The sequence below is a fragment of the Tenrec ecaudatus genome, chromosome 2 (assembly GCF_050624435.1).
Source record: "Tenrec ecaudatus isolate mTenEca1 chromosome 2, mTenEca1.hap1, whole genome shotgun sequence".
Taxonomy (NCBI): domain Eukaryota; kingdom Metazoa; phylum Chordata; class Mammalia; order Afrosoricida; family Tenrecidae; genus Tenrec; species Tenrec ecaudatus.
In genome coordinates, this window is record NC_134531.1 from 55,306,887 (window position 1) to 55,322,574 (window position 15,688).

At 47.0% G+C, this 15,688-nt stretch overlaps 1 protein-coding gene across 1 annotated transcript in view; it reads right to left on the bottom strand.

Annotated features, from left to right (window-relative positions):
• PDE4D (phosphodiesterase 4D) overlaps positions 1–15,688 on the bottom strand; it is a 224,249-nt gene that overhangs the window by 192,839 nt on the left and 15,722 nt on the right. The window contains exons 3-4 of the mRNA XM_075541057.1: positions 7,308–7,381; positions 3,881–3,930 (exon numbers count right to left, since the gene is read on the bottom strand). Of these exons, the coding sequence (XP_075397172.1) occupies positions 3,881–3,930; positions 7,308–7,381 (124 nt within the window). The remainder of the gene's footprint in view (positions 1–3,880; positions 3,931–7,307; positions 7,382–15,688) is intronic.

Genomic DNA, 15,688 nt, shown 5'->3' on the forward strand with positions numbered 1-15,688 from the left:
ATGTGAGGACCGCACAGGACTGGGCAGTTTCCTTCTGTCGTGCATGGGCTCACAATGGGCTGCAGCCTGTTCTATGGTACCCAACAACAATAACCAGGAGATCTACTTCCAAAGAGAAATCAAACCTCTGAAAATCATATCAGGTACAGTTCTCCTTGGAAGCACGCCTAGGTTGCCAATAGCTGGAATTGACTTGACAGTCACGACTTAGGCTTTTGGTTTATTATCTTGGTCACCACCTGTTTGGCAGTAGGTCTCACTGTTTTGACTTGTATGATGCTTGAGGCTACACCACTGAGTTCTCCAATACCAGCAGGGTCACTCCTAGCAGGCAGGTTTCAGGTAGAAGACAAGCCCCCTAAGTTGGAAGGCCAACAAAAGACCCATAGCAATGCATGGGATACAAAAAGGTTTTTCCCCATATTGTCTCTCCCCGCCCCCTACTCTGACCCCCACTTCCCCTATAATATATGCCCAGCCCAGGATCCTGCTTGCTAGTGCATCAGAGGTCAGCTGCTTGGAGGTTATCTCCCTGAGGCATTCAGCCATCAAGGGCAATCAGACTCTAGAGTTTGTCCCACCCTAAGTAGGGCCACTCCCTGCTGGTAAGGATAGTGGATTGTTTCCCTGAAGGAGAGCTCAGAGACAAGGTCAGGCCAACTCAAGGAGGACCAAGGTCAGTCTACCATCTTGAATGTAGGGTGTATCCATCTTGGTCACATGTGTACCCCTAAGCCCTCCCCCTCTTAGTGCGTGTACACCCCTAGCTCATCCCCTTCCTGTTGTGCATATGCCTATTGTACAGCCCCTTCCTGTTACGATGTGGCTACCTGGAATCAGAGGGGCTTGCATGCCCCTAAGCATATATACGCTGTGATTGGAAATAGACTTTGTCCTCCTCCTTCTCTCTGCGCGGACCTGGCTGCTGAGATCATGGCTGTCCCGGAGGTGAGGATGCTACCATGAAATGCGCCTGCCTTCTTTATTTTACTTTCTCTCGTATCTCCCTTATCTTCTATGACTTTACTTCTTTATGTATTACAGCCATACAATTGTGCCTATGGATCCTGCGGTTGTTAGAGGTGGTTTACTCTGACAGCAATCGATTAATGGACCTATTCGCTTTTCTCCTCTCATTTTCCCTTCCCTTGTTTCATCTTTCTGCCTTGGGCTGTTGTCCGTCACAGGGCACCAAGGCATTTGAACTGTGGTGCTGGGGAAGAATACTGAAAGAGCCAAGGAAGAAATATGGCCAGAGAGCTCCTTAGGGCAAGATGACAAGCATTCAGCTTACATCTGTTGGACATTTTGTCAGGAGAGACCAATCCCTGGAGCAGGACATCCTGGTTTGGTAAAGCAAAGGGGCAGCAAAGGAGTGGAGGCCCTCAAGGAGATGGATGGACACAGGGGCTGCAACGATGCACTCAAGCATGGGGACAATTGTGAGGATGGGGTGGGGGGAGGCAGGCAGTGTTTCATCCTGTGGTGCTTACTGTCCACTTGGTTCTGGCTCACAGTGGCCCGACAGGACCGAGTGGAGCTGATCCATAGGGTCTCTAAGACGAAAAGTCTTCACGGAGGCAAACACCCTCATCTTTCTACTGTGGAGCAGCTGATGGATTTGAATCCCTGGCCAACAACTCCACCCACTGTGCCACTGGCGCTCCTGCCTAGAAAATCTTATGGGACGGTTCCACTCTGTCATATAGGGTCACTTCAGATCACAAACGGACTCAACAGCAATGAAGAAAAAGAGCAAATAACAGGGGAATGAACTTGGAAGACGGACTTGAGCAGCTGACTGCTGGGCAGGGAGCAATTACACAGATACCACCACCACCACCTTTTCTAGATGTGTGAAGCCATACTTTCTCCCAAGTCTCCACCACCGTTGCTACTACTTTTCAGGGGCCACGTTTCAAGAGTGGGCTCAGAGAGAGGAACAATCTGTTTCTGTAGGGTGTCTCACAGAAATTCAAGACCAAGTGTGCGCCCTCTGGGAGCAGTTACACCCCCCTGTTCATCTGTGCCGAGCAGCTGCCCTGACCTCTGATCATCCACTGCCTCCTGTTAGGTGTCACCACCTCCACAGGTGGCTGCAGCTGCTCTGCTGGGAGGCTGCTCCCCACCCAGGTGGCTGGTGCATGTGTAACTAGTTAGAAAATCGTTCAGCAATCAAAACAGTTCTGCACTCTGCTCAAACCCCAGTTCTACGATGTTCAAAAAAATATCACAAACTCACTGCGATGGAGTCGATTCCGACTCATAGTGACCCCAGAAGACAGGGTGGAACTGCTCCTGTGGGTTTCCGAGACGGTAACTCTTTACAGAAGGAGAAAGCCTCTTTTTCTTCCACAGAGCAGCTGATAGTTTCGAATGGCTGACTTTTAGGTTAGCAGTGCAACATGTAAATCACTAGACCGCCAGGTTCCTTACTACAAAAACGAGAGGGGTGAGGTTTCCTCTTCAGAGGGACCATACTTCATACCAGAGCACAGTAGGTCTGGTCATCACGGGGGTAACAACACCAGGTACGTGCTGGCAAAAGTAGGCCTCTTCCTCCTCGGGTATGCCCAGGCAAGTGAGCAGAAACATCCCCATCTCAAAGTGGCGTATTTACACGTGACTTGGATTTGTGTGTGTGTGTGTGCGCGGCTTATGTTTAATACACAGGAATTTCCATTATTGCTCCTCTCCTGATCAATGGCAAATGGTGAAACCACTGAGCCGCACTAAACCGCTGGGAAATGAGAACTGAAAATCATTACGAAGGAGAACTTAAGAGGGAGTCGTGGAACAGAGCATCAATAATTGAGTAGTCATCAAAACAGGGGCGCTTCTCAACAGACACTCAGGAAAAAACAGGCCATATCGCCCACTCTTCCATATTCCACTCTGATGCAGCGCCAGCCGCCAACAAGACTGGGTGAAAATGCTGAGTGGACTCCACGAACAGAAACTTTGAGTCAGGAGTAATTACTAGTAATTGAAGGAGAAGCACGTCAACTTCTTACATGTTGAATGAATTTCAAGGAAGACACTTGAGCCAAATGAACTATTGGGTTCGTTGGAGAATATGTTCATTTTCTTCTGGAAATAATTTTAGAAAACATAGGCTTTTCTTTGCCAGGCAATTATTTTAACGATTCAACTGGAGTTTCAAGACAGGAGTTAAGTACGTACGATTTGATTTCAGGTTCAGAATGAGATCATTCATTCCATGTTTGGTTCAGTTGAGGTCAAATCTCTTATCTCAGATAGACAAATAGGAACCTGGGTAATTTTTTTTTCTGACCTCGGTCTCCCTCATCGTTCCTTCATTTCTCCTTGGCCAACATCTGTGGGACCTTTTCTTTCACACTCAGTAACACCCCCCCCCCCGCATTATATAATGACTTCTCTGCTTTCCCCAATGCATTTATTCTCAGGTACCTGGGTCTCGACAGGCTTCCTGGAGTAGCTTTTCCCCTATGCACTACTGGCATATTGACTCTCCAAGAAGATGTCCTCTTATTTATGCTCTCCTGGGCATTACATCCACGACACCTCTATTCACACCGGGCTCATCATGTCACCTTTGAACCAACATGGCGCAGCATTTTGAAGGCAATCATATTTTTCACAACACACATGCCCAGAGCCTTACCAGCACGAGCACAAGCGTGACCAAAAAGAGAGAAGAGAAACAACTCTGCAGATCTCCACAGTCAAAGTGTAAATGCACAACCTGTGAGCTGAATCTAAGAAAGGATACTTCACAGATGAAAGAAGTTATTTAAAAAAACATAATTGCGGTAGAAAATCAGTGCTAGGATGATGTTGAACCACTGAAGGTAAGCTTTTCCTGCAGACGGGAGAAGAACTTGTCAGCGGACCTTACCTGTTATGGTGGCTTTGTTGATAGATGGTTGGTTGCACATTGGTGATCTTCTGACAAAGAGAGAAAAACAGAGCAATGAGTAAGTGCTGACTGCAGATCTGCATACTCTAGGGGTCATTTCATAGGAGCCCTGGTGGCATAGTAGTTACGTGTTGGACCGTTAACCTTAAGGTCTGCAGTTCGAAACCACCAGGTGTTCCTGGGGAGAAAGATGAGGCTTTCTTCCATGGTAAAGAGCTACAGTCGGGTAAACCCACAGAGGCAGTTCTACCCTGTCCTCTAGGCTTGCTTTGATTCAGAGTTGACTCAGTGGCAGCGACTTTGAGTCTGAATGAATCATTTCAGACAGACCATCTTGAATTAAAGGATGGTGTTTAAGCTAGAAAATGAGATGCAGACTTCTTTCAGGCTCGACACTCAAGTGCCAAGGGACCCTTTGTGCTCCAGCTCAGCTCACACATGGCAACAAAGAAAACGGTTAAACCTCAAGGTGACGGCTTTTTGAGGTAAATAAAGCTGAAGTAAATGTCACAGGGCATGAAGCAAGAGTCAGTTCATATTGATTGACAGCTAGTTGCCATAAAGGTAATTCTGCCTCACAGAGGACCCTCACCTCAGGGCAGAGTAAGCGGCTTGAGAGGGCTTTCAGGACTCTGACTCTTCAGAAGCTGATTGCCACTCCTGTCTTCCCAGGCCTCTGGGTGCATTCAACCCCCCAGCCTTTCATGGAGTGGTTGGGTGCTTTAGCCATTTGTGCCACACACAACTCCCATCATGGCTTCATTTCTACTGTCCCCGGCTTTCTCCCTGTGACTCAGTTGAACATTGTGGTCTTTCCCAGTATCTCTTGGTGAGAGAGGGGCCAGTGTGATGTGTGACACCCTCACACTTATTTGACCCACTCTTTCCCAACCGCAGGGCCCAGCTGCTAGTGCCCAAGGCCTCCTCACCCCCCCCTCCCCTGCCTCCCGAAGGACGCAGAACGCACATGGCAAAGTATCTTGAGTACCTTTTAAAGATACAACTCCAATGTCCTGGATGAAATTTGAGAGTGGAAATTTTGGAAATGAAAATCAGAAATGTCATTCCTCTTGTAGGTCTCAGAATTTCCAGAGCAGTGCGGGGGACACTGTGAGTGACCCTACGTCCTACCAAGTGCTCCCATCCCCAAGTGGCCATTGATGTCAGTACAGCCACGCAGCTGGGAACACATGGGAGGGAGGAAGGGAGACCTGGCAGCACAGCCTGGGTCCCATAGGCTGAGTCACCACTCACCCTTTCAACCAACAAGCATTTACAAAGTGATGTCTAGTCTAGCGATGACGCTCATTATCAGAAACAAAAATGTGGGCAAGATATAATCTCTACTCGCTTAAGACACGACTTTCACATATCACACATAGATATGCAAGTGTTCCAGGATAAATATGCGGTTAGCAAACTTCTGACACCGCTTCCATCTTCATATACACCGCTCACTGATCCGAATGGCATTCCACATGCTGTCCACACAGCATCATTAACCACTCTTGGATTTTCCACTGCCCTTAGCCGAGGACCCATGTCCCCCACACGGTCTTTCTTAAGGAGCATCCAGACAGGCAGAGAACACAGGGGGCTGTAAGAGGGGTTGATACAGGATCGGGCTACACTGAAGTCTGGGTCTTGTGGGAATAGGTATGTTGGGAAGGTTGCCCTTGAAAAAGTTACAAAGAAGTTGAGACCCACTGTTTGAGGGAGGGGAAAATACTAGACAAAAAGTTTGGGTTGAAGGGGAAGGATTGTAAAAATCCATCAAGTGGCCCACATGACAATCAGCTGATGCTTCTAAGTCCCACCCCAATTCATTCCATTGTAGCAAGTACACTGATTATTATAAACATGCGTTCTCTCCCAGGAAGGACTTGCCAGTGAGTGCTTTGTAATTATGGAAACTACATTCTGGAGGTTCAGGATATTATTGGGAAATAGAAAGGTCAGATTTCTGGTTTTCTTTAAGAAGTAGTAACTGTCATAAGATTGTGTATGCACAAAATGAAACCCACTGCCACCAATTCAATTTCCACACACACTGACCCTATAGGACAGGCAACTTTTGAGTTTTGGAGACTTTGAAGCTCTATGGGCGCAGACACCTTTTCTTTCTTCCTCCATGGGGCTGGTGGATTTAAACCACAGACCTTGTGGTTACCACCCCAGGACATGGGCCACTATGGCACAAGAGCTCCTTTGATAAGCATAGCAAATTGTAATTCCAAATACATTTCCATCACAGTTCTCTTGTATTGATTTAAAGATCCCCGTCCCCCGAAGAGTCTGTAGTGACTCTATTTTAATGATACTAATTTATTACAAAAAACAAATGTTCCAAATAGGTATTTCTATAATAACTGAGCAAATGTCCATTCCATCTTCAAAACTGGATTCTCACTTTTAATATTTTCACCTTTCCCCATAGCCCCCAAACGAGAATCATGCCCCATCTCACGTTTCACCTTTCTCACCTCTTTCAAAGTCACCTGTTATCACAGAAATCCAATTTTACCCAAATGCTCCCTGAAGGCTGCCGGTCTGAGTGACAGCGGGAGAGGTGCAGATCTTTACTATGAAATGTGCTTCACGGAGGAATGGCTGTCTCAGAATGACGAGAATGGCTTTGAGTTGACTTTCAGGCTTGACAAGATGATAGCCACTCACTGTTTGTTGGCCAGTCAACTTTGACTCACAGGGTCCCCATTGGAGGTGTCTGAGACTGTATTTTCCTAAGAGTACACAGCCTTGTCTTTCTCCAGTAGAGCAAAGGACAGTGGGTGTGAGCAGCCAACCTTCGGCAAGCAGCCCAATACCTAACCCACAGTGCCAGCAGGCTCCTGCATGAGATGGTAGAACCAATCCAAACCAAACTGGAGCTGGAGCAGCTTTTCTGCCCTGTGGGCTATCCGTCTCAGCCTGTGATTGGCCACACTCACAGGGCCTTGCTAAGAAGGCCCAACTCGGCCACTCAGTTCATGGCAACTCATACTGACCCTACCGGACAGGGTATTTCCAAGATTGTGATTCTTCATGGGAGTAGAAATCTCCATCATTCTCTCAACAAGGTGGTAGACCCAGGGTCAATTTATGAAGTAGGTAAAAATGATGCGGTTACCTTGAGTGGAATGAGCTGGGCAGAGGACTGAGGATAGCAGATGACTGACAGATGGGATCGCTGTACTTATTTGTCATATGGTCTCATCTCTGAATCAGAACCACCCTTCCCAAGGACCTACAGTCAGTTCATGGGAAACTGTCTAACTTAGTTTAAATAGCTAGATAACCACTCAGGGAGAGCTGATTATGACCTGAAGCTCACTCAAATTGAGAAAACAGCATGTCAAAGTTGAGGAAGATGGAGGGGGAAAAAAACCAAAAGAGGAGGGTAACTTACTTGCTGGGTGCTCGATCTTGCAAATTAGTCAATGCAGCAAAGTTGTTCCGTACAGTCCGCAGGCTGGCCAAGACCTACAACCCAAACAAGACTGTGTGAACTTCTTGGGTTATGCCCGTCTTTAGTGTCAGCTAGAGAAATTTGGCGATTTAAATAAATCTGGTTGGTTGTGTGAAATCTGTTGCTTGCTACTTAGTTCCCCACATTCCCACAGAACCTTCCAGCGCTCAGTGAAGCTCCCCTGCCCCCACCTGAAGTCCAGAGAAGGCAGGCAGCAAGCGTTTTCCACACTAGTCCTCACTGTCTAAGAAGATGCTGGCAATGATAGCCGTTTCCCAAGCATTCTGGGATCCCCTGCCACCCAGATGAAATCTCAGGCAATATTCAAACAGTATTGCTGCATTTTGTCTAAATTTGAATAATTTTGAGTTTGCAATAGTACAATATAAGACATGATAAGTCTTACTAAAAAGTATTAATAAATCTCTCTGGGTGTGAGTTAAAAACAGAATAATTACTCCCCAAATACTATTTAAAGATCCACCAGACTCCTATAATCTCCAACTCCACAGGCTGAGTAAATTTCCATGGTTTCTTTCTTTTCCTTGTTGCCACACAGGTACTCTAGCTAGCAAACAAATATAACAAAACAAAGGGCGATCCAAACGTTTGTGGAAGAGGGAAGGAAAAGATAAAGGAGTTTTTCACTAACTTTTTGAAGGTGCCCCTCCCTCCTGCCCCTGTATTTTTCTTTGCTAAGGTTATTTGAATCATGGATTAGAATCATGGATTGAGTCTTCAGGATTTACTATTATGTACACACAAAGGTCGCTAAATAAAATGACGATGTAAACACACGAACGGGTCCATTCGCAGAAGAAGGCCGGGCCCACAGGCACCACTATCTCTGGTAGATTGGGAAAAGTCAGTCTGACTCACAATGAGCCTATAGCACCATGTAGCTGTACCCCTTTGAGCTTCTGACATTGCAAAAAGCTTTCAGAGAGCAGAAAGTCTCCTCTTTCTCCCTCAGAGCAGCTGGTGGGCTCGAACTGCTGACCTTGTGGTTAGCATCCCAGTGTTTAACCCACTACACTACTGGGGCTCCCATACAATTGTGTTTGTGATACTCAACACCTATCATTGATAAGCCCCCCCCCAAAAAAAAAAACCAACAAAAACAAGCAAACTCACTGCTATGATGACAGAAGGGGACATTTCTAATGGCCCCAAGGTTTTAAGAACTGCCTCCAGAAGTTCCTCATCTGGCACAGTCATTTTCAAATTTTGTCTTAAGACAGAAATATCCTAGACATGTTTGATGTTGTCATTAATTTCAGCACGTCACATCCACGCCTGTGGCCAGTGACCTACTGTGACAGTCCCTTAAGGAGTCAATGGCATTTCTTAAGGTGCCAACCATGATTAAGCCAGTCACCAGAAACACTTGGCTCATCATCACATAGAAACAGCTCACAGCTCTGAAAGCTGCTGCAGTTAATGATGGAGTTTTCCAATTGCCAGCCTCTGACATCAGCCTCCGAGGCCTCCCATTAGTTGTGAAGCCATGACTGATGCATGGGTAAATGGGACCAATGGCCCACTGTCATTAGATCATGCAGGTTTAATGTATGTCATAAGAAGTGGCTATCAAACACACCAAGAAAGCATTTCAAGTTAAATGACCATCAACAATTCAAGTCTGAACCTGAGAGTTCTGCTCGTTGGATTGTAGTCAGTAATCGTTCAGCATGATGCATCTGACAGCTTGGTAAACAGAAAGGGAACTGCGGGCAACTCCTGCTCTGGACTCGCTTGAAGGGAAGCAAGAGTCCATAAAAGAGAAACCAAAGTGGTTTTCCTCTAGGAAGGTGTTGCTTAAAAAAAAAATAAACCTCTTTATTCTGATTTGGGTGGCAGCGTACAAAGCACAATGGTTTTCCTCTCAGCGACTGATGTTTTGTTTGGGGACCTCAGTGGCAGTGCTCTCCTCAGCACAGCGGCCTTCCGCTGCCTCCCTGGGTTCATTCTCACATGGCACTCACCCGTCTTCTTTGCCCCCGTGTGCCTGCTGAACGTCGTTTCTGGACACATGTTGGCCTTTGGGTCAAAGAGGGTGTACTCTTCTGCTCCGTCCCTGCCCTGCAGGTGTTTCTGTCACTTTAGAGGCCTATTGTTTGGCAGAAGGCGATCTCTGGGTGTGGATTTAGTTCTGGGTTCGAAAGCTGTCTTTTAAGGACCGTAGTTTTGAAGGCTCCACTCTTATCTATGAGACCAGTAAACCTGATCGTTTCCATAGTTTTGGATTTTGTTCTCCCATTCTCTCTAGCAATTTCTACTGCAATCCTGATACAAGAGGTTGGTGTGGGTGGCCGAGAACCACCCAGTTTGGGTCTCCAGCAAGTACAAGCTGTGGTTCCCTGGGCCGTTGGCCCAATGGGTCATTTATTCAAGCTTTGGAGTCATTTGATTGTCTTTACTCTTCTTTGTTCCAGATAGAAGGAGACCAGCTGTTGTATCTTTGATGGTCAACTATAAGCCTTTAAGACTCTAGTGATTACTCAGCAAAGTAGGATATAGGACATTATTAATCTTATGGACCATGTTACTGAGTCTCGCGTCTCCAAGTCCAGTAACTAAGTCCCTTAAGGTACTTCCTGTTTGCATAACTTTGGCTCGGAAGTTTGTGTAACCCTGTCCACTATGTGTGCTCTATCATATATGTGCATAGAGCTACGACACATACAAATATATCTGTAGAAGAACCTCTGCCAAGTCCACATGTGGTCGAGGGTGTACTCCTGTGTGCCACACCACATCTGTTCAGCTCTTAAATATCTACCTATTGTGGGGAGATTGCTGTGCCTCAGTCACAATAAATATATTAAGTTAGATTTTTGGTTTCATTTTTAAATGGAATTTTAGGTACTGATGTTTAATAAATGGGATCTTCACATAAGGAAGAGTTTATAAAGGACAAAAAGTCTCCCGTTCAATCACAAGGGCAAAAATTATTTTTTTTGTTATTTCAGGGAGGCAACAGTAAGTGAAATTGGCAAGGGGGCACAAGGGCATGAAGACTCCCCATGCTTTTCCGTTTTACCCCAGGTCCAAAGAGGGGCTCTGGTATCCTTGAAAAACTCAAGCCAGGTTCACTTTAAATGTTCTTTGTGTTTTGAGAATAAAAAGAAGTTTGAACCAATGAGTGAGACCTAAGAGGCGTCCAGCTATGGGCCAGATGAGTCCTTTATGCGTGGGTGCAATAAAACTTATCTGAAGAAGGAGAAGAAGAAGAAGGAGGAGAAGGAGGAGGAGGAGGAGGAGGAGGAGGAGGAGGAAAAGGAGGAAAAGGAGGAGGAAGAGGAGGAGGAGGAGGAGGAGGAGGAGGAGAAGGCTGCTGGCGGATGGGGAAAGGTTACCCAGTGCAATCCTTGAAGGACAGCCTTGCTAATCTTGAAGGAAGAGCAGGTGCACCCTCATGATGGAAAACAAGGTTTAGGTGAAAAATGCCAGGTCTTTGCTCATCAATTCGATTTTCTATTTTGTGTACATGGCTTCATCGTAAGCCCAGATAATCCCGTGTCCTTTGACAAAATCTAGCAAGATGACGTCATGTCTTTGGAAACCTTTGAATCAGTCACCACAGCCTTTTGCGGTGACCTCCAAGGCTTACATTGAGCTGACTCAGCAGATCTGCCTACGAAGCCACTGGTACTGGGGTTTCTTGGCGAAGGTCAGCCACCAAATGGGACAAAAACTCAGGGCCAGCAGGTCCGTTCTGACTCCTGGCAGTATTCTAGCGCAGGGCCGAACTGCTCCAGTGGGTCTCCGGGACTGCAACTCGTTACTGGAGCAGAAAGCTGCCCCTCTCTCCTGCGGAGAGCGCGGCGATCTTGAGCTGCAGACTGTGTGGATCGGAACCCCAAGAGACTAAGAACAGTGAAGTACACAGAGGACTTGTCTGCAGCCATCCACCGATCACAGAAACTGTCGACACGTGTGATTTTGGGTCAATCCGGCATGTGTGATCTGACATCCTAGTGGAAATACTTTTTGACTTTCTCTGATATATTAATGGGATTTTAAAACAGATTTCAAGGGCATATATATGTTTTTGAAAACAGAAAAGATATTCTTGTTAAAAGTTGCTGCCCAAGTGGCTCTGGGAAAGGAAGACAGCACCCTGCTTCCATAAACATGACCGCCCAGCAAGCCCTGTGGGCAGTTCTCCCGGGCCATAGCCTGAGCCTGCAGCAACCCCACGATACACAAGGGGCATGTTGGGGTTTATGCTGATGGCAGCAGTCTTTGGGAAAGGTCAGAGAAAACACATGTGGAAGAATGCAATCAATACCCCTAAACTATGTGGAGGGAGGTTGTTGACGGGCCTGTGTTTTGCTATGTTTGATTTTCTCCCTTACCCCTCCCCAAATCTCAAAACCAAAAAGGGCATGAAAAGCAAGGTAGGGTTCTTCATTCCAACACACACTGCACCAGCAGAGGGCGATAAAACACAGACCACGAGCTGCCAATGCTCTTTGAAAAACAACCAAAAAACCTTTCCTAGATTTTTTCCCCCTAGGAAAATTAGATTAATGATGACATGAATGATTAGATTAATGATATGCAAGCTAGACAGGTCATTTTGGTGGAAGAGCAGCGCTTTGTGAGGTACCTTTCTGGTTAAGCCGTAGGAAATGGTTGATTTTATAGGTCACAAAAGCTTGAGTGTTGACAATTACCTGTGGTTTGACCTCCAACGTACTTAAGACATCTAGAGGGTGTCAGCTGTGCGCTATTTCTGTGCTAGATCAAGAAAAGCTCCGAAACAGAAGGAACCAAAATGTGATGAATGCTTCTGTTTTTTTGTTTCATGTCCAGTCATGGAGGGGGATGGACGAATGCACTAACCAGGACCATGGGTGGGTGAAGTTGGGGAGAAGCTGTGGGAACCACAGAAATACTAACAGAGCCCCACCTCCAGTTGAACAGTCATGTCCATCAGAGTTCACCAGGAGCCCTGGGGGCGTACTGGTTATGCGTTGGGCTGCTAACCCCAAACGCATGCAAACTTGGTCAGCAGTTTGAGTGGACTGGCCTGCTCATGGGCACAATTGAGGCTTCCTACTCCCTGTAAAGCCTTTGTCTTGGAAACTCACAGGGCCATTAGACTCCGTCCTTGAGGTTCCGGATGACCAGCGAGTTCTTGTTTGAATCTGCACAAATAACTGATTCCCTTCTGCACCCACCCCCAGGGGTAGAGAGAGGCTAGGTATTGGGCTGCTAACCTCAAGGTCAAGTTTGAAATCACCAGCCTTGGGGCAGGAGAAAGAAGGGGCTTTCTACAGGGACTCTATATCGTGGTTAATTGGTGGGAAAACTATTTTTGGATGGGATGCTTAGAATCATTTTAATTTAAAAATTATTGCAAGGATTAGCGTTTTGTTTCAGAGTGGCCGTCTCAGAAACCACAGTCCTCCCTGTCCTCTAGGGTAGCCACGCATCAGCATCCACTTGGCACCGAGTCTGGAGTGTTTTCTTTTTTGTCAAATGAAAGGTGGCGAGAGGAAGAGGAAGAAGCCTTGGTCGTGTCTAGGCCTTCTTTTTACACCGTGCTGGTCTCCTCAGCCTGTGGCTGCCGAGCTCTCTTTGCAAGTGAGGGACACTGTCGGGGTGCCGCAGCCTCTTCTTCAATCCAGGGCCTCACTTCTTTGAATCTAATGTGTTTCTACATGAGGCCTGACACAGGGGTGGCAAGAACAGACTTGATAGAAGAACAATTGTCATGGCGCAGGGTCAGCAGGGTCAGGTGTGCGGTACCGAGGTCGCTGTGGGTCAGAACCGAGCCGAAGGGCACCGAAAAGCAGCCGATGAGGAATCTTCGCAGGGTACTTCCAGGTGCGGATGCCACCAGTCATGTACTTAGAAGTATTTAAGGAGATTGCAAAGAAGAGAGGTGTACCCCTGGGCACCTATGAATCTGGGCCTCATTGTCATGCACTTGAGGGAGGAAATGCCAGTTGCCCGGCAGCATGGCGCAGGGATTCCCCTCAGCACCGAGCCTCCACGCCCAAGGGCCTGCAGACACTAAACGAGTTCAGCACAAGCCCTGGGAGGAGCTCTCAAAACAAAAAGAAACTAAATATTTAACGCTGTCACTTTTTTCCCTCTGCACCTAGGGGTGTTTCAAATTCTAGAAGGTTAAAAAAAACGGAGATATAAAGAATTCAAGTTAAAGGCTCACAGGCATTTCTAACTCGGAGTGTTTTGGACATAAAGTCTGAAGGGAGATTGCAGAATAGTTTCGAGAGATTGCATTCCCTCCGAGGCGGTTTCGTCTGCAGCCTGACAAGCAAAGGAGGGCGTCTCTACCTGTGAGTTATAAGCGAGCAGATCATTTTAGACTTCATTCTCTGAGCTTCCCGGGGAAACCCTGGTTGGGAAAGAATGGATCCTGTTGTATTTTGGAGATGCACCTTAACGAAGTTACTGCCAGCAAGTCAATGCCAACCCAGAGCAATCCTCCAGTGTCCGACAGGGTACAACTGCCCCTGTGAGTTTCAGAGACTGTAACTCTTTATAGGAGTGAAGCCCTGTCTTTCTCTCAAGGAGTGGCTGGTGGCTTCGAACTGGGACCCACGATACCGCCAGGGCTCTGGAGCTGTGCACAGGCATGAAGAAATGGGCTCTCAGAAAGAGGCAGAAGAGTAGATGCACGTGGAAGAAGAGCTGTGAGCTCTCAGCTATGACCATGCCAAAGAAAATACTCAGAGGAAAAACAAACCCAACAAATCTCTAGGGCAGGGGTTCTCAACCTTCCCCATGCCGCAACTCTTTCATACAGTCCCCCATGTGTGGTGACCCCCCCAACCATAGAATTATTACCATTGCTACTTCATCACTGTAATTTGGAATCGGGTGACCCCTGTGAAAGGGTCGTTCGACTCCCAAAGGGGTCAAGATCCGCAGGTTGAGAACCGCAGCTCTAAAGGACTTAAAAGATAAAAGGAACAGTGGCTGTTGTGGGGCTTGAAATTTTTTCCCCCTCCATTGGCATATTTCTAAACATGTTCTGAAAACAATGGAAAGCAGCATGTATTTTTCCCCCTTTATCATGTGGCCGTAATGTGGAATTCCAAACTCCGAAGTCGGCTGGAAAGCATGGGGAAAGCTTGGCCCTGTGGGCAGAACGTTCCCGTGAGGGGCGGACGGCCAGCCCAGGAGTTTCGTTTCTCATCTCCACGGCAACTCTGCTCAATGCCCTCCCCACTGCTTCCTGTTCATGTGACAGCAACATCCCAGGGGGCTAGCATTACCATCAAGCCTCCTCCTCTCCTCGGTCCCCCTTGGTCAAGGTCTGCGGCCTCGGCTCCCCCTATGGTCGTGCTCCTCCATCTCCAGGCACCCCTGTGGGTCTGGATCTGCGCAGCAGCACCAAGTAAACATGCTCTCCTACACGGAACATACTTTTCGTCTTTTGCTACCTATTTAGAGACATCTTTGCTTATAAGCACATCTAGAGACTTGAATGAGGAGCAAGACTCGCTACACGATTAAGCAAATTATGAGGATGCCTTCAACATTTGGTGATGGTTATTATTGATAGGAAGACACTGTTGGCACCGTGGCCTAAGGCTTGAGCGGACTGCTCACTGGTGGATGGGAAGTGCGACCCCACGGGTAGCTTTCCTGCGGGAGAAGGATGGGGCTCTGTGCTTCTGTCACGACGCAGCCTCGGAAACCCTGTGCAGCGCGCCCCATCTGTCCTGGAGGGCCTCTGGGAGTCAGGATGTATTCAACGGGCAGCAGTGTAGCTTATGAATACTATTTTGTCTGGTTTTGTCTGTTCACACAACCCTTGCCCCTTCTAGGCAGCATTCAGAGTTCGGAATAGTTAAAAATATGACATTTTATAAGATCCTGCCCTGATAGTGTAGCGGTTAATTGTTGGGTGACTAACTGCAAGGTCAGCAGTTTGAACCCAAGGAGGAAGACAAGGCTTGCTACTCTTGTAAAGAGTTACAGTCTTGGGAACCCAGCGGGGCAGGTGTACCCTGTCCTCCAGGGTCACCATGAGTCGGCATCGACACAATGGAAGTGACTTTAATATGGGGTGACTTACACGATTTGATGAAATCCTAAGAGCGGCAGAGTTTGGTTATATATATATAACAATCCATAATGCCCAGCAAACCCTTAAGCAGATAAGACATAAACCATGTGAAAGGGCTGGTGCTCCCACGTGGATACGCCAATGATAATGAACAAATTGCTACCATACACATGATTATTGATGGCGTGAATTCTAGTAATAGCATGAAAAATCAGGATATTTGAAAAATCAGTAGGTATGTGTATGTGCGTGTACATACTACCATGCA